At 40.5% G+C, this 23,237-nt stretch overlaps 1 protein-coding gene across 1 annotated transcript in view; it reads left to right on the top strand.

The window, feature by feature from the left end:
- DOCK2 (dedicator of cytokinesis 2) overlaps positions 1 to 23,237 on the top strand; it is a 397,914-nt gene that overhangs the window by 25,091 nt on the left and 349,586 nt on the right. Inside the window, exons 3-9 of the mRNA XM_025434190.3 lie at positions 5,928 to 5,968; positions 7,060 to 7,115; positions 7,608 to 7,704; positions 10,679 to 10,827; positions 15,875 to 16,010; positions 18,070 to 18,224; positions 22,940 to 23,021. Of these exons, the coding sequence (XP_025289975.1) occupies positions 5,928 to 5,968; positions 7,060 to 7,115; positions 7,608 to 7,704; positions 10,679 to 10,827; positions 15,875 to 16,010; positions 18,070 to 18,224; positions 22,940 to 23,021 (716 nt within the window). The remainder of the gene's footprint in view (positions 1 to 5,927; positions 5,969 to 7,059; positions 7,116 to 7,607; positions 7,705 to 10,678; positions 10,828 to 15,874; positions 16,011 to 18,069; positions 18,225 to 22,939; positions 23,022 to 23,237) is intronic.

Genomic DNA, 23,237 nt, shown 5'->3' with positions numbered 1-23,237 from the left:
CATGTTGTTACTAAGCCTTAGGTATCTTCATGCTTATGTTTTGGTCTGTAGTACACCTCTTAGGCTGGCTCTTTTACCCAGAGGATGCATCAACTTTCTATGTTCTGATTTTAGATATGGAAAATACGTATGTTTATTGAGCAGTCAGAACTCCTCCTGGGGAGATAAACATAAAAATTAGTGTGATTTTTTTTAAATCACTTCCTTCAGTCACATTTGGTTGACATCTTTCCTGATATTTAATGACATTTCAAAAGAAGACTTCAATCCTATATCCAGTTTAATGTCACCCTTCCTTCTCCAATTTAAATAAGACTGGGGTGTGGGAAGGAGTTTGGGGTGCTTTCTTTCCAGTTCTCTATCTTCTTTGACCAAATAAGTCCAAAGGTTAGCCAGTCCCCTGCACAAATAGTCTTATAGGCTGGGGAATAAGATGCCAGATGTCCCTACGAGTAAATCTCCTAGACCTCACCCCTATGCTTGGATTTGGCCTGGGGGTGGGGAAGTGATACCAAGTACTTCTAAGGCAGCAACTACCACCTCCAAAGACCCTTCTGCCTCACTCTATCTTCTTTTTTTTTTTTTTTTAAAGATTTTATTTATTTATTAATGAGAGACATACAGAGAGAGAGAGAGACAGCAGAGACACAGGCAGAGGGAGAAGCATCTCCATGCAGGGAGCCCGACGATCCCTGGTCTCCAGGATCACGCCCTGGGCTGAAGGTGGCGCTAAACCACTGAGCCACCAGGTGGCCCTCTCTCTATCTTCTAATTACATAGACTGTGGTAGGGGGCTGGCCTTTAGGGGTAGCCCTGTTTGTTTAGACTCTTTTTTTATAAGCCCTTCAGAGGGATTGTCTGCTCCATCTTCCATTATTTGTTTCCTTTCTGGAACAACAGGGAAAGTTCCATTCCACCTACTGATACATACACTTGTCTGGGTCATGGGGGCCTACTTTTAGTAGGAAGAGAACAGCGGTTTCCAAGGAGCTTTTGAATTTTGTTTATCAGTAAAAGGAAACAAGGGGAAGGTGTGAAAGAGGAGGCTGACATAGAATCTCTTGCTTTTTAGGGTAAGACATAGATTTTGTCGTGTCCTAGAAATGGCACCACACTGTGCATACCATTCTGAGACTTGCTTTTCTCACTTAAAAATATCTGGAGCTCTTTCCAAGTTCCTAAGTGTGTTACCTTGGTCTTAGTTCAGCTGCAAAGAGCTCTGGAAGGAGAATTTTGGATCTACAACTTGCAGAGTAGGTTATACCCAGAGCCACATAGCAGCTTTTGGACCAATGACTCCATCAAAAGTGATCTAAGTTCTTTGGTTTCAAGGTAACATGATGTCGTTATGAGCACTTGACAGGGTTTCTTTTTTTAAAGTGCCACTTTGCGGAGAGATGGCCTTTTTTGGGGTCCACTTTAGAGATAGGCCATGTGAAAGTGAGGTTTTCTTCTCTGCTGAATGAAGGTGAGGCCAAATCATCAGTAAACTCCATTTTGTTGATTCAAAACATGTTTCATTTACTTTGTTGTTAATGAAAATACATTGAAATGACTTCATTGAATAAAATAATAGTATTCACAATCTGTAGGTTCTGGAAATAAAATAGAAAATATGCCCAACTTTCTTTGGTGGTGGTTTTTGATGATGATGATGATGATGATGATGATGATGATTTTTAAAAGAGAGAATGGTATTTACTGAATTTTGAACACTTACCATATGTCAGACACTGGGCAAACTCTGAATTCCTTACCTAACTTTAGCCTCATGAGACAAATACTATTATTATTCCCATTTTATGGATAAGAAAATTCAGGTTCAGAGAAGTTCAATGACTTGTCTAAGATCACACAGATAATAAGTTGTAGATCTTCATTCAAATCCAGGCTTTGATTCCAGACATCACAGTCTTCACCACTGATAACTGCTGGCTTCTGTTTGATCTTAATATCATTAGATATTTCAATAATACAGGAAAGTAAAATACATTCAGGCAATCACCACTCAATAAACAAATGTTGACACTTTTTTTTAAGAAAAGAAAATTTTAGATGCAGTTGAAACCCTCTGTTTATCCCTCCCCTGTTCTATTCTTGTTGTTTTGTCCATACTATAGGTAACACTTATCCTGAATTGGTATGTCTTCTTTCCATCCAATGTTTTATACTTTTATTAGACATGTTTACTTTGTAATCATGTTTTATTTTTATTTTTATTTTTTTAAAAAAGATTTTATTTATTTATTCATGAGAGACATACAGAGAGAGGCGGAAACATAGGCAGAGGGAGAAGCAGGTTCCCTGTGGGGAGGCTGATGTCAGATTTGATCCCAGGACCCTGGGATCATGGCCCAAGCTGAAGGCAGATGCTCATCTGCTGAGCCACCCAGGTGCCCCTACTTCATAATCATGTTTAAAAAATAGTTCTTGCAACACCCTGTGGGGTACCTGTTATTCCTCTCATTTTATAGATGTAAACACAGAGGCTTTAGTTACATGACCCAAAATTATGCTGCCTATAGATGACAGAGGATTGAATCTTTAGCCTATGGATTTTTTTTTAACATCCTGGGATATTTTTAATTTCTCTTCAATTTCTCTTTACCCTCTACACTTGATGATTAGAAAATTTAGGTACATTTCATTTTGGTATTTGGGATGTGGGAAAGGAGGACAATTTGAGGAATTAGTACTTCATAATTGTCCAGAAGAATGAAAACATTTTCCTTTTCTCATCTTCCCCTAGGATGCACTTTGTGAGTTTTGTATTAAAAACAGAAGTGCTTATCTCGTGAATGGTAATATTATTTGACTCGAAAGTGTGTTCAGCCTGGGGGCAAGTCCTGGGATACCTCAAGTGCTGTGTTAACACAGTCTGCTTTCGATCATGGTGTTCATTGTCATGGATTTTGCTACGGATGCCAACTACTATTATCTGCCTAGTGGGGTCTGGGAGTATAGCCAGATACAGCTGACGGGACCAGATTACGGAGCCAATATCAGGAGTCATGGAAGTCCATGACCTAGCGGGAGTGGAGATGTCAGAAAAAGTCCTGAGGACAGTCCTGATGCAGTTGAGGTATTATAATCATCTTGCAAGTGCTGGTGGTAATAAGCCCTCTCATCAAGGGTCACAGGGGATTATTTCTGAAAGTACTTAGCCCAGTGTCATGTGAACTATCAGTGTTGGTTGAATTAGAAAAACTACAAGGCATGCATAAGTAACTGAGTCTCAAGGGTCTAAGTAGACAGAGTCCCTGGACCAGGGAGTCAAGGGACCCTGATGGGGCCCCTGTCATGGAGATGTGGATGTGAGCATGAGCTTTGGGTAGGAACTGTTGGTCCTTTGATTGTTTTCCCACTCTCTGGTAGATTTTGGTGGCCTTGGCCAACAAGTAGATTCAGGTCACTGCAACTAACAGACCTTTGTCTGTATTTGTGCTCTAAGAGAAGTTTTTCTGTATATATACTCATCACATAAGGACTAATGTGTCAGAACAGCATTGAGGGCTGGCTTTTTTTTTTTTTTAAGATTTATTTATTTATTTATCTATGATAGACACACACACAGAGAGAGAGAGAGAGAGAGAGAGAAAGGCAGAGACACAGGAGGAGGGAGAAGCAGGCTCCATGCCGGGAACCAGACAGGGGACTCGATTCTGGGACTCCAGGATGGCGCCCTGGGCTAAAGGCAGGCACCAAACCGCTGAGCCACCCAGGGATCCCTGAGGGCTGGCTTTGAAGCCACACAGCTTTGCCCATGAATCCTGGCTGTGTGATTTGGCCTTGTGTATCAACCAACTTGAACCCCAGTTTTTTCATCTATGAAATGGGAATGATAGTACTTAGCTCACAGTATTGATATGAGGACTAAATAAGAAAATGCATGTACAACACTTAGCATACAGCTTTTCATACATTAAGTAATCAGTAAATGGTAGCTAGCAATATTGCAAAGATGTTCTTATATTTCGCTGGTGGCATAGGGTAGAACTACAAACAAAGGAGTTGTTATAGTGCAAGGCTGTGGAGTGTCATCTCTGTGGGATTAGATGCTTGGATTTAGATCTTAGTTACAGGGATGCCTGGGTGGCTCAGGGGTTGAACGCCTCCCTTCGGCCCGGGGTGTGATCCTGGGGTCCCAGGATCCAGTCCCACATCAGGCTCCCTGCATGGGGCCTGCTTCTCTCTCTGCCTGTATCTCTGCCTCTCTCTGTGTCTCTCATGAATAAGTAAATAAAATATTTCAAAAAAATAAAATAAATCTTAGTTAATTACCCACTAGCTGTGTGACCATGAGCAAGTTGCTTAATCATTCTGTGCCTCTATATTTTCATTTGCAGAATTGAGGCAATATAGTATCTACTTTAGAGAATTGTAAAGATTAAATTATAATTTGAAAGAAACAAAACGAAAACTTTGCCAGAATTCTTGACATATAGTAAGCACTCAGAAAGGATACATGCTATAGTTAATGGTTAATTATCACCAATAGTTATGGACAAATTATTAGAGAAGTGTAAACATAGAATGTGATGCTTCATGAAATTTCCAGCACTAGAAATATTCAATGGGAAAATTGCTTAGTGGAATCATAGGGATTCAGATATTGGAGGAAGGTAGGCAACCACTGTGCTCCTTCCTTCATTAGACAGGAAACACAGTTTGATGGCTGCTTACATTCAAATCCTGACACTGTCACTTATTAGCTTTATAACCCTGGGCAAGTTACTTAGCTTCTCTCTGCCTCAGGTAGGCCACTCTTGCAAAATGTGATAATTACAGTTCCTACCTCCTGTTATTACAGAGATTAAAAGACTTTATATAATGAATGCCTAGAACAGTACTTTATTCCAAACCTGAGATTCTTTCTCCCTGACCTCCATTCCTTTCTGTTTTTTTGTTTTTGTTTTTGTTTTGCTTTTTTTTTTTTTTCTCCTCGGTCTCCTTCATCTTTCGGTTTCTCAAGATAGGAGCCACTATGGGCCTCTGTTGCTTTAGAATTTTCTTTAGGACCTGACCTTCAACCTGGCTTATAACTATGAAGGGTGACTTAGCATTTTAACTTGTTTGGGGGTTTGCACGTATGTCTGTTGAAAACATATTTCGACAACAATCTGTTAGCCCAGTAATGAGGGTTTACTAATGAGGCTCCCAACAGATGCTTTTTATTTACAAAGATGACAAATGCCACTAGTTGGCTGTGCTTGAATCATTCCAAAGGCCAGTGGACTCATTATAGTCATCAATACTTGCTACACTGAGGCTCATTTTGTTCGAGGACTGTGTATAATTTGGACTTCTGTTAATTGAATCATTTTTGATATTCTTGCAAAGGGAAGACTCTTTTAAAATTCCTATCCTTTTACCTATCTCTGAACTTCTCTGTTTTATAATAACTAAATTTTACAAATCATATATTAGACACAATTTGCTGTTGTTAAAACTATGGGTATTATTTTAGGATGTTTGCTAAACTCCCTTAGCCTTTCTATGTCTCGAAGGCAGAGGTTGAAACGTGCACATGAACACAGGACTAAGGCAGATAATTGAAATAAGTGAAGGGCTGGGTGGAGGTTGGTGAGTTGGAGGCACCTGCTCTGTCTGATGGGACCAGCTGCTCTTCACCATCGGCCAACTGTCACTGTGGGGAAGCACTGGCCACCATTACTGGGTCTCCTATTTTTTTCAAGGAAATTTGCATTGTAATGTGAAATTCTTGTTTTTTTAGATGCTTTTTAGAGATGTTGGCAACAAATTCAACAGATTGTTGAAGCCTGGGGCTTCCAGACTTGGATCTGTACCTAAAGTCTAAAGCACTTTGCAGTAGTTTCTTTGCTAGTTAAAAACAAACAGAATGACAACAACAAAACCAGCAATACATTCGTAAGAATACATAAGAGACCTGTTTTTTCTCTTTGCAGATTGGTATAGGGGGTACCTCCTAAAGCACAAAATGTTACAGGTAAGGTCAGTCTGTTTTTATTTGAAACAATATTGGATGTCTTTATACCATTCTGCAATCCCTTTGGGCAGTTGTCTCCCACTGCAGCTCCCCAGCCAATTTGTCTCATTTCCCTTTCCTTTTGTCCTGTGCTTTCCTATTTCTACACCTTGGCACTTGTGGTGCCTCAGCTCCCTTTCCCTTAAGGGTAACCTCTGGGAAAATCTCTCTTTTCCCCCGACTTTTCCTGATATGCCAATTACATATGATTTCTCCCTTTCTCGAGTCCCCATGGAATTGTGCATGTTTTATTTGAAATTCTTCTTCTGTTGCCTCTCTCTAGAGTTGTTTGGGGGCATCCATCATTTCCTCACCTCACAGAGACAAGTCCAGTCTCTGCCCTCAGGGAGTTTACTTGTTCCAACCCTATATTACACCATCGTCTCTGTAAGAGCAGGCGCCTGTTTTACTGGTCTTATTGCTCATGATGTCTAGCGCAGAAGCATATGCCTCCAGTGTGTACACTGGTTAATTTATGAAGGAATTTCCAAGTAATTTATAAGCTTCTCTTGTTAACTGAGCCAAACTTAGGGGGCAAGGAAATAAGACACTTCTTCCTTCCTCCCTCCTGACATGCTGTATTGGGAGGCATGATCCTGCTCTGCTCTCCAAAAAACAATAAAATAAGTCCAGGGAAAAATATGTCTCATCAAAATAGCCATATGCAATCAAGGGTACTGTTGCTTTAAGACCTGATGTTCCAGCTATTCATGATTGTGAAGGGTGACTGCTTTCCTGGAATTGGGCAGGACAGGGAAAGACAGAGCACATTGTCTCACTTAGCGTGAGTCTTGTATGTGCTCTTGTCTTGTCCCTCTGGCAGGAGGAGTGTCCACAATGGGACAGGAGCATCCTTGGGAACCTAGGGCTGTTATAGTATCTAGAACAACTGGTAGAGAACTGATGAGAAGTAGACCTAAGAGAATGAATTATTCCTGTAAAGTTTGAGGGTTTCACTTATCAATTATTTTTGGGAAAAAACATGAAGGCCTGGGGTTAGTTATTTCTGTAAGGATATGCCATTTTATTTTATTTCATTTTATTTCCAACAGGGTATTTTCCCTAAATCCTTTATCTACATCAAGGAAGTGACAGTGGAGAAAAGAAGGTATTTGTTATTTTTCACCAGACTTGACCCTCAAGGGCTCATAGATGTCTCTGTCCTGTCAGCTCTGAAAACCTGGCTTGGCAGATGTGAATCAGCTTATCCCTCTTCTCCGTGCCCATGTTTATTTGTGTGTCTCTTTTTTCCCATGCAATGGGAGATCTAATCCAAATTGATTTCTGTTCAGATCTGATTCTGAGGGGATATTAGGAAGTTTGGAGAATCAAACTTTTCACTGGCAGCTGCCTTTGAATTATATTAAAGTCGATTAATCCTGAATAATGAGCTTGCAAGACCCACCCCAGTGAAGGAGGACATTAAAAAGGAAGTTCCTTGTATTTGCATAATGTAATTGGTGTGGCTATTGGGGATGGTTTAGTCTTCTGCCAGCAAGGGCCCTTTCAGCAGCTGCAGCTTAATGCAAATTTGCTAGCATTTTATCTTGTTAGCACCTGGGTCTCAATTTCACACAATTTTGTCTCCCACCTTAAATAGAAATATCGAGAACATCATTCCTGCAGAAATTCCTCTGGCACAAGAAGTGACAACGACACTTTGGGAATGGGGCAGCATCTGGAAACAGCTCTACGTGGTGAGACTCAGAACCCTGCTCCCTAGTATGGAAGCTAATGGCAGTCTTTGCTTTGGTTCAGATTTGGAATTTGGCTATATAGCAGGGCAGGCCAAAGTAGCTCCAGTGACATAGTAGAACAAACAGTATGAGTACATGGAGGCCCAGAGAGGTTAGGTAGCTTTCTCAAAGCCACACAGTGAGCTTGTGACCCAGCCATAATACATGGGGGTCTGAGGTGATCCTTCTGTTTTAAAACTAGTGCAGAATTTTTTGTTAAAAAATAAGCTTCCTGTAATGGGACTCTACATTTTAATAAACCCTGGGGATTTTGATTTGATAGTCTGTTGACAATACCTTGAGAAATACCGTTCTTATATATTAATCAACTAATGGCTATTGTCCTTAGATCTATGAAGAAGTTTTGACCCTGGAAAAACAGAGTGCATTTTGCACTTAGTTTCCCTGTATTGAAGCAAATCTAATTTTAAATCCTCCTTTGATGCTTCTAAAGCTCCTAATGAAAGCAATTAGCTAAGAAAACCATTAAGCTGAGAGTGAAAATGTCAACCAAGGCTTACTGCATGTCTGTTACAGCACTGTGCACACCTGCTGGTGTACATACGCTATTTGTAGACTTAACTTTTATGGTCATAAATGTCGACTCCCTTGCGGATACTTCATAATATATGGTAATTGGCACATCCAATTCTATAAGTTTCCCAAAAGTTGATATGAAAGTTTAGGTGGAAAACAGTAACTTGAAGCTAAAGGGGTTTATTTTATTTTATTTTTTTAAGATTTTACCTATTTATTCACAAGAGACGCAGAGAGAGAGGCAGAGACACAGGCAGAGGGAGAAATAGGCTCTATTTAGGGAGCCTGAGGTGGGACTATGTCCCAGGACTTCAGGATCATGCCCTGGGCTGAAGGCAGGTGCCAAAGGGTTGAGCCACCCGGGCATCCCTAAAGTGGTTTAATTATTCATCTCCACTACCCCTTTTTAAACATCATATACACCACACCCTGAAAGTTTGTTTTCCCCTAAGAAATCTTTGAATATTAAGTCCATTGTGCCCTTTACCCTAGTAAGGAGAACCTTAAATCTCTGGTATTCCAATATCCTCTTCATGATTCTAGCCATGTCTGCATACCACGTGTATAATATTTACTTAATACTTAAATTGGCTCCCTTTCTAATAAACTTAAATAATTTATGTAAGAAATTTCACAGCATTCCATGTCATTTCAACAACAATTCTCAGTTCTCCAACACCAACTGGATGACCTATAATCTAACACTGACTACCCAGAATCAGTTTCATATTCCATAGGTTAAAGACTCAAAATTACAAGTTTGCCCTTACTTCAGATGCCAGTTGCAAGTCTTGGGTCCCTAGGCTACCCACACTTCTGTCTAAGCTTAGTACAAATTCAGAGGTTCATCATTCCTCTCCACCTCCACCTCAGGTCTCCTAATTCCCTAGAACAACTTGCAGAGCTCTGGAAAGAGCTATACTTATGATCACTGTAAAACAGTAAAGGCTACACTGTAAAGGCTACAATGCAGGAACAACCAAATGGAAGAGATGCAGATAAAGGAACTAGGATGGGAGTAAGCACAGAGCTTCCATGCCTTCTCTTGGCATGCCACTGTCCCTGCACATAGATATGTTTACCATCTGGGAAGTTCTTTAAACCTTGCTGATTGAGAATTTTGATCAAAGTTTCATTACATGGGGATGATTGACTAAATCTTTGGACATTGGTGACTGAGCTCCATCCCTAGGCTGTCTCCCTTCCTTGAAGGGGAAGGGTTAGGGGAGTGGGGTTAAAATTTCCAACCCTCTAATCACATGATAAATTCTTCTGGCATCCAGCCCCCATCCAGAAGCTGTGAAGGGGGCCACGAAGAGTCATGTCATTAACATAAACTCAGGTATGGTGAAAAGGAGCTTATTATGAATAAGAAAAAAAGGTTCTTATCACTCAGGAAGTTCCAGAGCTTTAGGAACTCTGTGACAAGACCTGGGGATAAAGAACAAATATATATATATAATACATATATATTTATATGTATATTTACATATTATAAACATATTTATATATAACATATATTTTTATATATTTAAAAATTATATTTATATAATTATATATTTATAAAAATATATATGTTATATATATAACAAATATATACATATTTGTTATATTAAAATATATATGTATATTTGTATGTTAAAAAATATATATATATAATTTTATACCACACACGCTTTCCCAAGTGCAAAGCCAAAGTGCTTGGCACAATTAGAAGAACTTTATTCAAATAAATACAATGAAAACAAGGCAATGTTATTAAATGCTTGCTATAGTACTAGTCAAAAGCTCTGAACTCAAGACCTCTCTCTCTTTGTTAAAAAAGTAATTGGTAAACATGAGAGAGGGGTTAAAGACATATTACCATGAAGCCACACCTTTTTCCTTCCTTTATACAGAAGGATAGAAGGAGAATCACCATATAGTTCCATGTTATTTAATGTTGTGTCTTTGTATCACCAGAAGCCATTGTGTCCTACAGGTTGTGCACATCACACTTGGGGGAACACTGCCCTAGATATAGGCCTTTATCACCAGAAAAATAGCCCTGGTTTGTGCCCTTGAAGAGCCTGATCTCTGGGACCTGCATTACAGAAGATATTCATGGCATTTCCACTCCTCGAGTATCTGTTCTGATGGGAGTCAGAGATCACCCTTTCTTTAACAAGAAGTGATCAGGATTATTACTTTCATTTCTGGAAGTCTCTGTGGCCCAGTGGAAGGAAATGTGTAGATGACAGAGACTACCGCCCAGTCTCTCGGTAGCTGGGTGGGGGCCAGGAGAGATCCTCAAGCCATCCATGGCCCCTGAACATACTTCACTGACTGACACAGTTTGCCGCATAAATGCCCACACGCCCTTAGCACAGGTGATTGTGCATTGTTTCCTGTCTTGTAGGCCAGCAAAAAGGAAAGGTTCATGCAGGTGCAGTCCATGATGTATGACCTGATGGAGTGGCGGTCCCAGCTCCTCTCAGGAACTCTGCCCAAGGATGAGCTGAAGGAACTGAAGCAGAAAGTCACATCCAAAATTGATTATGGCAACAAGTAAGCCTCTCTTTCCTCTGAGAAGATGCTGTCTTCTCCTACCCACCCCCCTTCTTCCCTGTCTCCCTCCAGAGAAACCTGGTTTCATTTTGAGATGCATGTTTACCACTTTCTATTTGAGAGAAAGAAGGTTGTTACCAGTGCAGTGTTTGTGTGCCTTTCTTATCACCCTGTGGGACCTAGGGACATGCAAGTGGAAGGAGGGCTTGCTTATGCAGTGGTTATTACCAGGCTGAGAGATTTACGGCACTCATTTAGCCTATTTCCAAGGGGCTGGGGAGCACAGTCATGCTGGTTCACTTTTGGCTTAGTTGTCATTTTATTCCTGTACTTATAAAACTCCCTCTTAAATCTCAGTGTGAGACTTACTGTCCCTTCCCCCATGCTAAATTATCTGAGCCATATGCCATCAGCTAACTCATATGCATAGTTACAAAAGTGTTTCCTCAAAAGGGAAGAAGTAGAAAGTGGTTAGAGTGTGAATGCTTGCAGTTAAGGAGAACATGAAACAATTTTTTGAGGCAAGACAGCCCACTGATAATAATAGTAGTGATAATGATATTATAAGTAACACCTAATCTGAGCTAATTATGTACCAGGCTTGATGCTAAGTGTTTTACATTCACTGTCTTATTTAATTCTTATAATAACTTTATGTGGCATGCAGTTTTATCGTCTGCCTTTATTCTTAGATGAAAAAACTGAGGCTCTTAAAGAGGTCAGGTAATTTGTCCAGAATCACATAGCTAGTAATGGCAGAATTGGAATTTAGACCCAAGCAATCCAGCTCCAGAGTCCACAGGCCTCGTTACTGGGCTACCTAGATGCATTTGAGAACTGTAAAGGCCCTCCCTCCCTCCTGGCTATTTAGATGGCTTCCAAATCATACTCACCTGCTTATTCATCCCGATAAAAAATATGTATTGAACATTCATGATTGGTCTGATACCTTGCCAGCTGTTGAGGCTGTAGAAATAAAAGCTCCTGTCTACTAAGGAACCACAGTCTGGTTAGGAGTGAGCTACAAGTAAACTGTTGATATGAATTGTGATCAGTTTGATGGCTTATGAAACAAGAGTACCCTTAATTCAACTTGGAGAAGGAAGTCAAGGAACCCTGAAGGTGGTAACCCTGAGGGGAATTTTGAAAGACAAAGAAGTATTAAGTAGGCCAAAAAAAAGGGAAGGTAGGAGTGCATGAGAGAGCATGGCAGGTTTAGAAGATTGTGAAATGGGTCAGAAGGCTGAGCCACAAGGCCAGAGGGGGAAGTAGAAAGAGCCCATTCAATGTGATAAGAAGGAAATTTCCCGGCAGCCAGGCTTTCTTGCCCTTTTGTCGTGTGCACTAGGAAGATCCATGGGCACTAGGAAAGTCAACAGGTCTAACATCCAGCTACTTCCCATCCCAGGAGCACAGTCCCTCTACTAGTTCTCCTGCTGGCAGCTAGCGAGTGTGTCCAAATCTGCTTATAATGCACATCAACCTCAAGTGACAGGAAGGGTTTGCCACACAGCTGCTGCCACCATTGGCGCAGTGATATCTCTTAGTCGAGTATAGTTATAGTTGGGAGTGTGAGTATCTAGGGAGTTTTGCTGCTTTGTAATAATGGCATCTGTGACCTTCAGGTGTTGTTTCTTCACGAGGATCCTAAGAAAAAAGGCCAAGGATGGAAGAAATGACCGCTCACAGGAAGCCTTCTCTGATTTTTCCTTGTCCACCCCTGGCTGGGTTAGGTGCTCTTGCAGGCTCTTAGAACCTTCAACAATAATTACCCCCCTACTGGTCTGTCTCCCCTGCTGTGATGGGACCTCTGTAAGAGCGTGGCCATCTCATTCATCTCTCTGTGCCAGGAACAGAATCTGCACATGGGAAATGCTCGATGATATTTGAATAAGTACATGAATGGTGGTGATTGGAGAAGGAGGAGGAGAGAGAGTCCTTCCCAAGTCAGCTGTTTCTCTATAGCATTGTCGAGACCAGCCCTGTACTTTCAGTTTCATTCACTTCTCTTTGGGGAAGTGAGAGGCATCCTTGGAAACAGAGACTCTGAGCTAGGGGGCCCCTTGCTTCTCACCGCTCTTCCCTGATGAGGCAGCTAGAAGGGAGGGAGATTTGGACACCTTCAATTATCACTGGCCTGATGTGTTGGGAGCTCCGAGCTCTGATATGGGGTGGATGGCTTCCTGAAAGCCAGAAGGCCAGACCTCTGGGGAGAGGTCAAGAGCTGCATGAGGTACACCACCTCATGCTGTGAGAGTCAGGGAAGAATGCCAGGAATTAAGTGCTGGAGGACTGACCAGAATCAGCCTATTTTTCCCATTATTCACTTTGTTCCTTCACTCAGACATCAGACGTTTGTTGACCACCTGGTAGGCCTCTAGGACACATATATTTATAAAATACAGCCACTACCTCAACAACTAAAAGCAAGCAATGAGAACCAATAATAACTTACTGACTGTTAACTACCTACCAGGTGCTGTTTTAAGCACTTTCCATGCATTAACTCAGATAAATCTCATGACAACTCTATGAGGTACGTAGGTGCTATTATCATCCCTATTTCTCAGATGAGGGAACTGAGGCTCACAGAGTGATTAAATCATTTTGCCCCAGATGACTGAAATTTGAACCAAGTAGCTTGGCTCCAGAGTTCAAGTGTTTAACTAATACTGCATTCTATTGCCTCCAAGGACCATGTAGATTAAAACAGGAGAGAGAAGTCAACAGACACTTGAGTAGGAAGTCATGCCTTTCATAAGAGCAGGAAGCATGGACAAGAGGGCAGTAGGAGACAGGAAGTTGACTGACACCAGGTTGGAATCTAACAAGACCAATGGGAATTATTAGGTGAAGAAATTAGAGAGAGAGGAGAGAGAGAGAGAGAATGAATGAATGTGGGAGCAGCTCAGAGATTAACTTGAACACAGAGAGGAAGCCAAGAACCGTGAGGGGCCTAAGTGCCAAGTAAAGGAGTTTAGATTTGTCCAGAGGATGATCAGGAGCCACAGAAGGAGCCATTTCTGTTTTCATTTCCATTAAAATTTTTTATTTTTGAAAAATGCATACGGTGGAGCCTTCTTCCCCTACTCTTGTTTTGTGTACATCTTGGCACTTTCTTGAAGAGAAGAGAGCAGTGTGGGTCTATCTCAGAGGAGAAAATGTCAAAATGCTCATTTCTCCAAAGCAAATGGTCTGCTGTTCAATTGGCAGCCTCTCCTGACCCTGGGTTATGGGAATCCTGACAGTCCTGGCCTATGACTACTAAAGCTTCTAAAATTCCACATGAGACCAGTAATGGGCAAGCTCCTTGGTTTTCAAGGAGTGAGGAATCCTCAAATGACTCCTCCAAATCCCAAGATAGCTCCATATACCCTGGAGAATGTTTTATTCATACATTTTAGAACAAAATCCACTTGATAAATTTTGAAGAGAAAGAGCTAGAGAGATCTTGGCATTAAATTATGTATTGGCTATGCTCCATCTTTTCTGAGGTCACACGAGTCTCTGCTCAGCATTAGTTGAAAGCATTTATTCCCCTTTAACATTGCCCATTCGGCAGCATGGCTGTGCAACATTACGAGTCATATCTAGTTGGAAGTTAATTTCGTAATGAATGTGGACAAACGGGTGAACCTTGGTTCCCTTCTGTTTGCATTTGGATGAGATGAGAGATGTGCTTCTCAATCTGATTCTCAAATAAGAGATGGAAACTTAGCCTCCTTCATTTGTCCTTGCTGCCCTTTCCGAGTCTGGTACTCAGTAATGGTGCCTAAGTAGGAACACTGTTGGTCTTCTCAGAGTCTCATCATCCCACTTCCACCTACCTTCTTTGTATGGACAGCTGAGGTCCTCTTTCTCAACATCAAGTGCAAAACAACTTCAAATCAAGGCCTTTACAAACCTACTCCTGGTCCCCTAACCCAATATACTCCTAAATGCCTCCCATCTAGAAAGTATACCGTAGAGGTTAAGAGTGCAGACCAGGATGCCATATTACTTTTTAACTAGCTATGTGATCTTGAGCAAATTAATTAGTCCTCATATCTTTGGTCTTTTCTTCATTTGTAAAATGAGGTATTAGTACATAAAAACATTAATGTACATAAAACATTTAACATCCATGAGTTTACAGCAAGTGCCATGTGTTTGCTGTATCATTGATGCTGATCAGAATGGCAGATGCAAATTGAAACAAATCAATACCAAGCAGGGGAAACCTTGTGGCCTAGAAGTCCAAGAGCTAAAGAGCAAGCTGTAGGTAACAAGCAATATATCTGAGATTTTTCTCTAGCAACTACATTAAAAAATGTTGTTGAATAGATAACATATGAATACCTTCTCTGCTATATATTATGTTATGTTTATTATATTATAAAACAAATTAAGATAAGGCACATGTCTCCTTTGACTCCTCTGTCCCTCTTGGTCCCAGGGTCCTACTCCTCCTCACAGGTAGCCATGTTGGTAGTATTGGTGGTTTGGTGCTTTTTATCCAGACCTTTCTCTCTTTTCTTGTCATTCATGTATATGCTCCCGGGTAATATATCTGGCTTGGTTTATTTGTTTATATTAACATAGTGTATGCATTTGTCCATACTTTATTTTTTTCATTGAGATATATCATCAAACACATTAAAGCTATATCATATTTGTTATCTACTGCTACTTGGAATTCCATTACAGGTCACAGTTTATTTAGTTATTCTCCCTTTGATAGACATTGTGGTTTTGTTCAACACTTTGCTGATGCAAGCAGTGCTGTAACACACGTCCTCATTCAAATGTGGATGTTTCTCTAGATTCAGCATCGCAGGAAATACACATTTTAAGAAAATTTAATACACACTGCCACAGTACCACCCAAAGAAGCTGAAATGTACCAGTATGCCCTGCAGCTGTGTGCAAGGCCATTAATATAGAGCTGTTTCATGGAAGTCTGCAAGTTTCAGAGACCAGGGGAACTTACTAGTATAAACTTCTCACCAACGTTTTAAAGTCTTAAGTCTCCCCTGATTTATCCTCACTCTCTGTTTTGGCTTTTCAGAATTCTTGAGCTGGACCTGATTGTCAGAGATGATGACGGAAATATCTTGGACCCTGATAATACCAGCGTCATCAGCTTATTCCATGCCCATGAGGAAGCGACTGATAAAATCACAGAGCGCATCAAAGAAGAAATGGTGAGCTTTGTAAAATAGGCTTTGGCTAAGTGAGGCAGTCATTTAGCACATCATAAACTTCAAATAATAGGCTAATTAATCAGACTCTATATGATTCAAGGAGACATCTGTCCTATGACCTTAGATGATCAGTAACCTCATGCATTTTATTGTGTTTTTGTACTTGGGTCTGTAATTCATTCTGCATCCATCCCACAGGTAGTTTAATGCAAGGCAAGTTTCCTGTTCTCATGGAAATTTCGTATTTCAGAAAGGAGAAAAGAAGAAAGGCAGTAAGAAGTAAATAAATTAATGGACAAATTATTTTCAGATGGTGATAAGTCTCTAAAAGGCAATAAGCTAGTTCTATATGAATTGGAATGAATCAGGAGCTATTTTAAAATGTAACATAAGGAAAGGCCTCTCTCAGAAGAAACATCTGAGTTGTCACTTGAATGATGTGAAGTCACCTGGGTAGATCTAGGAGTAAAGTGTTGTAGGCACAGGGAATAGTAAGTGAAAAGGCCTTGAGATAGGACTGTGTTCTGAATGTTCAAGGAATAGAAAGGCCAGTGTAGATAGGGCATGATAGCAGTGGGAACATATAGGCAATGATTTGGAGAGGTAGGGAGCAGCAGTCAGCTCTCTCAGGGCCTGAGGGGTCATGGAAAAGACTTAAGATGTTATTCCAAGTGTGGTGGAAAGCCAACAAAAGATTTCAAAGAAACAATTTTTTTTCAAGGTTAACATAATCTGACTTATGATTTAAAAAATTCTTTGATCGCTGTGCATTATTTGAAAACAACTTTATTTTTAGTTTTATTAAGATAATTTTACACAAAATTAATTCATTATGAACTACAGTCTACTGAATCTTACTAAAATATAGTGTTGAGTGAACTCCACCATGATCATTATATCGACAGTTATGTCACCCTGAAAAGTTTCTTTGGGTTCCCTTGTAGTTGATTCCCTTTATCAGTCTCTAGGCCCAGGCAATCCTTAATTTATTTTCTGTGATTGCACTTTTGCCTTTTCTAGTTTGATATAAATGAACTCATACAGTTTTTGTGTTTGACTCATTTTACTCAGCCTGGTGTTTTTGAGGTTCATGTTACGTATATTATTTTTTTTTTCTTTTTAATGCTGAGTTGCTATACCATCAACTAGTTGTCCATTATTGGACATATGGATTGTTTCCACCTGGGGGCTATATAACTAATACTGCTACGAACATTTGCAAACATATGTGTGGACATATATTTTCATTCTTTTTGAGTAATACCTGACAATAGGATTGCTATATTCTATAATTTGGGTATGTTCAACATTTTAAGACACTATCATACTATTTCCCAAAGGGTTATACAATTTTGCATTCCAATCAGCAGTATATGAGAGTTCCAGTAGCTCTGCATTCATTCAACACTTGGTCTTGCCAGTCTCTTAACTTTAGCCATTCTAGTGGTTGTGTGGTAGTATCTCACCATGTTTTAATTTGCATTTTCCTGAATGACTAGTGATTTGAGCATGTCTTCATGTGCTTACTGGCCATGGCCATTTCTATCTTTTTTTGTGAAGTGTCTGCTCAAATATTTTCCCTACTTTAATTGGGTTGATTTTTTAATCATTGAGTTGTAGGGACTTTTTGTATGTCCTAAATACAATTGTATACTTGTATATACAATTGTGTATCTGTATTCTAAATACAGATTCTTCATCAAATATATGCTTTGTGAATATATTTTCCCTGTCTGTTCCTAGCCTATTCATTTTCTTAAATGCATTTTTTAAAAAGCAGAAGTTTTTAGTTTTAATGAAGTCCATTTAAGCATTTTTTTCTTTTTATGGTTTGTGTTTTTTATGACACTAACTTTTATGAGGAAGATTGGGGCTAAACAAAGGTATTTCCCAAAATGAGAAAATCAAAGCCAAGAGAGCCAAAGTGACTTGGCTCAGATCACGGGAACTTTTGTTGATAAACCTGGATATAACACAGAAATCTTCAGGCTTGAGTCCTAAGTAGTGCTAGGCTGATTTTCTCCACTTTTCTCCTTTTTTTTTCCCCTCCAACTTTTAGTCAAAAGACCAGCCAGATTATGGAATGTATGCCCGCATCTCCTCATCCCCCACCCACAGCCTCTATGTCTTTGTGAGGAACTTTGTGTGCCGAATTGGGGAAGATGCTGAGCTCTTCATGTCTCTGTATGACCCCAACAAGCAAACAGTCATAAGGTAGGTGTTCAATGTTGCCTGACTACTCTGTATATGGGAGATTGGAATTAGCAGAACACAGAGCATCTTTGTGGAGGAATTCCCACCTGGAAGAGAAACTGAGTCTGAATATGTGGAAATAACTTCTTGTAGGATATGCAAACCAGGTGGAAATATTATTCAGTACCAAATTTCTCCAATAGTGTGGTTATGGTTACACAGGAAGTTTTTGTAAATAGGTTTTTCATTCTGGAAAACAACCAGAAAAAATGAGATTCATACAGGTGGCATTGGATAAAATAAAAATACCTACTTTTAAAATAGGACTTGAGTGGGGGGTTACTGGGTGAAATAGGTGATGGGGATTCAGGAGTGCACTTGTTGTGATGAGCACCGGGTGATGTATGGAAGTGTTGAATCACTATATTGCATACCTGAAACTCATATAACACTGTATGTTAACTAACTGGAATTAAAAACTTATGTACAAACTAAAAACAAAACAAAAGCAAAGCAAAATAAAATAAATGAAATAAAATGGGAGTAAAGAAGTAAATGAAGAGAACTTCCTTTCTTCCAGGGAAATATCAGGCTAAGAATGTGGGCTTTGAAATTTGCCTGAGTTCATATTCTGGCTCCACCATTTACTCTTTCTTAACCTTGGGCAAGTTGCTCATCTTTGTAAGCCCCGTAGAGTTGCCTATTTGCAAAATGTTAGTGCCAATCTCACCAGGTCATTTCTTTCAGACTTTAATGAGAAAAAGCATATAAAGCACTGGATTTGACACACAGTACTCCAAGTGGCAGTGGCTATTATTATTACTACTTTAACTGATTGCTCTTGATATTGGAGAAAGTAAGGGAACTTCTGGATGCCTCAGCTTGAGGAAGTGAGAACACCTTTTGAGAATATCCAGGGAAAAGACTCTGGTACACCTCTAACCTTGACCCTCTAACACCTCTAACCCCTGGCCTCTGCTTGTGGCTCAGACCATCGTTCCAGGTGGCGACCCTGCCAGTCTCTTTCAGTGGGCTTTTGGGCCAACACATAGTCCCATATTTGAGGTCCTATATTTGAAGTCCCAGTTGACATATTAGAATGCAGCTGGAGCATAATCCCTCTGCCTTTATGGAGAAAGTGTTGTCTCCCTAGCTTGATTGTTACGATGATTAAATGAGATCATGTACAGCGCCTAATGAATGGTAGTAATTTAGAAAATAATGGCTCTCCTGGAGACATTTGTGAAACATGGAGGGGCTATCCATCTAAGAAGACAGAACTGAGGTCTGTGCATGATCTCATTTAATTCTCATTAGTCCACGTCATTTGGGTGAGAAAATGAGATCCAGGAAGGTCAAGTGACTGGTCCAAAGTCATACATATTTATTAATGGCAGAACTGAGATTTCTACTTAGGTCCATCTATCTGATTCCAAAGACAAGCTAATTCCCACTTTATATTTTTTAAAGATTTATTTGTTTTAGAGAGAGAGAGAGAAAAAACATGAGAAAGAGGGGCAGAGGGAGAGGGAGGGAGAATCTCAGGTGAACTCTGTGCTAAGTGCAGAGCCCGATGTAGGGCTTGATCTCATGATCCTGAGGTCATGACCTGAGCTGAAACCAAGTGCTGGACACTCAACCGACTGGGCCACCCAGGTGCCCTCAGTTCCCACCTTAGTATGTCACCAAGGAAAAAGTTGTATAGAATATCCTGAATGGTTCTCATTAGGATTTCAGCGCTGTCATGGTAGAAAGCTATTCTTTATAGCAAAACTAAATCCCTAATATTAAAAAGCCAACCCAATTCACCTGGCTAGGCCTCAGTGAACACTACAAGTGAGTGTTCCTGCTCCCTTAGAACACACTTGAAATGATCTTTGTGCCATAGGCCCCTTGCCATTCCCTGCCAGCTATTCCCAAGGTACCTCTGACAAAGACTCTGAAAGCACTCATAGGACCCTTCCTGCCTCTCAGAAGACATGATTCTTCATGATCGAATTGACAGATTGCCTGGCCTACTGGCCCATCTAAGTGATGGATGATCTGAACCAGCTCTGTGGAAGGAAGCAGTGGATCAGTGACATGGCAGCTCTGTTCCCTGATGTGCCACACCAGATGATATGCTCAATGGGGCATGCCTGAGTGATGCCTCTGAGAGTGCCAGAAATACTGGAAAGCCCTCAGGAAACTGAGAGATGAGGAAGACGGGGAACAAAAGGGTCAAAAACCCAAAAAGGGGGTGGCAGGGGAAGTAGAAAACAAAGAAAGATGAGAAGAGGCATGATACAAGAATGGGGCAGAGGAACTTAGAAGTACTCCCTATGTTATTTTGACTCTAGATTGCTGTTCTTCCCCTAAAATATAAATTTTGTCTACTCCTGCCTAGCCAGGGTTGACATACAATGTCAAGGCAAGGCATTCTTTGGCAAAGGCAAGTGAGGGCATTCTCAAAGTGGTCCAAATGTGGACTGGGGACAATTTGGCTGAGGCTGGGCTTTCAGTGTTGGGATGAATTATGGTCTGATTCCAGTGGATGCGAGAAGAGATTTGGTTTGGGAAATTTAAGGTAAATTTCTACAAGACAAAAAAGAAGCAGCTTAAATATCAGGTCAGTGGCAAGGCTCATTTTCCCCCAAAAATGCTCGAGGAATTCGAATGGTCCTCCCCTTTCTTGGAGGAGTGTCATGTGTGGTAGGTCCCACCTGTTTTGGTGCCAGGTGGGCCTTTGGATTTAGCAGCCAGGTCTTCTGTTCAGGGATGAGTAGAGCCAGCTTAGTCCCCTAGGTTGCTTTTTCTTATTTATTATTGCATTTTCCCTAAGAGAAAATTTTTGGTGCTTAATGTTTAGACCTAACCATCACTTGGTGCTACATGTAATCAAAGGTCCTGGGAAATACCCAGGTATTTCACTATGACATTCTGGAAATAACCAATTCTTGGTTATTGGCTCAGTCAGTTAAACATCTGACTCTTGGTTTCAGCTCAGGCCATGATCTCAAGGTAGTTAGATCAAGCCCCATGTTGGGCTCTGTGTTCAGCATGGAGTCTGCTTGTCCCTCCCCCTCCCCATCTGCCTCTCCTTTAGCATGCATGCATCTCAATTGAATAAGTAAATAAAATAATTTTTAAAAAGAAATTAAAGAAGGAAGAAAAGCTACATTTAACTTTTTAAAAAGATTTATTTTATTTTATATATAGAGTGTGTGCATATAAGCTGGGGGCAGAGCAGAGGGAGATAGAGAAAATTTTCAAGCAGACTCCACACTGAACATGGAGCCCCATCCATGCAGAGCTCAATCCCAGGACCCTGAGATCATGACCTGAGCTGAAATCAAGAGTTTGTGGATTAGCCAACTGAGCCACCCAGGAACTCCAGAAAAGCTACATTTACCTTGATTGAATTTTAACCAGTGGTTAATCCAGAGCTGTGTTCTTTTTGTTATCAGTTCCATTTCTCCTTTAAACTTGCTCAAACTATCCTCATTATTCTTCTAGAAGTAAGTAGAGAATGTAACAAGATGTTGGAGAGAACCAATTTCTAAAAACAAGGCAATTCCCCTTAACTTTAAATTCTTATTATGCTTTTTTGGGATTACTTGGTTTTTGAGCTTTATTTTGTTTTTATCCTAATTCAAAATACTGGGCATTTATTTAACACTGACACAATATATGCTCCTATATGGTATGGCAAACCTTATGACTTAACTCAGCAAACTTAAGTTTCTTTTAAGTAAAGAAGCACTATACTTCTCAATTTTCCCAGTGTGGCTGGACTGACTAGTATGAACCCCAGAAAGTGGCATATGGTTGCTACAAGATGCAAGATCATATGTCAGAACTGTGTGACTGTCCCTCATAAAATCCTTTAATGGGTATCCATTACTTTTAGGATCACATCAAAATCCTTGGATGGCCTACAAGGCCTACATGGTTTGGCCTCTCTAAGTTTTCTCTTATCACTTTCTCCTTGGATCTATTTTTTAGATGCATCAAGCTCCAGTCTGCCTCAGGGCCTTTGAATGCATGTTTGCTTTTCCTGAGACATTTCCCTTCCTCACTCTCTTTTCCTGACTAATTTTATTTACATGTCATATCCTGGGCAAAGGCTTCCTAACCACCCAGATTAGGCCAGACTTTTCTGATATACATTATTGCAATACCCTGAGCTTTGTCTTTTTAGCACAATTGAATATAAATAGTTGTCACAACTGCATTTAGATAGTTATTTAAGTGTATCTCACATAATGGCTAAGGCCATCTATGGCCCATCATAGTGTGATGTTCCATTCAAAGAAACAGTCCTATGTCCAATGGATAATTTTTTAAAAAATCAAATCTTTATTTAGTCTTGAAAAGGGAATGAAATGGGAAGGGTAAATGCATTCTTAATGTCCAGCAAAACATAACCAAAATCCTTTCTCCCTCAGTTCTCCCACTCCTAATTCTACAGAGAATGCTGTTGCTCTTAAAAAAAATTAGGTAGCTGGGCCAGAATTTGCTTAGCAGATAGGGGAGGGAAAGAGACTGTGAATGTACATGTTAGTGATTCTTTGTCCCCCTGTCTCTGTTGGGCAGAACTGCGATCACTTAGAAAGACGGAACAAGTCTGTTTCAAACACTACCAAGTCCTCAGCAGCCAGTATTTGTCGAAGCACACTATAGAGGCTCAGTGCATATTTTTACCAAAACATTGTTGAGCCCCAGGCAGTAATGGGTTGCCACTCTTCTTCCCACAGTGAGAACTACTTGGTGCGATGGGGCAGCAAGGGCTTCCCAAAGGAGATCGAGATGCTCAACAACCTGAAGGTGGTCTTCACGGTGGGTGTGCTCTGTCTTCTTATCTGTCTTCCATACTCACAAGGGTATGATCTTGGAAACAAAGCCAGTCACTTGGTCAGGAGGGAGCTTGACTTGGGTGCAGATCTGTGTTCTGGGCTTTCTGGAGAGATTCAGAGCAGACAGGGAGGGGGGTTGCTGTGTGCCCTTTGGAAGCTGTTAGGAAGATGGATCTGCCTCTCTCTCGATCTCCCTCCA

This window comes from Canis lupus, chromosome 4 (genome assembly GCF_003254725.2).
Source record: "Canis lupus dingo isolate Sandy chromosome 4, ASM325472v2, whole genome shotgun sequence".
NCBI classification, from domain to species: Eukaryota; Metazoa; Chordata; class Mammalia; order Carnivora; family Canidae; genus Canis; species Canis lupus.
Note: the sequence above shows the minus strand (reverse complement) of the source record. Positions and strands in the feature narration are given on the sequence as shown.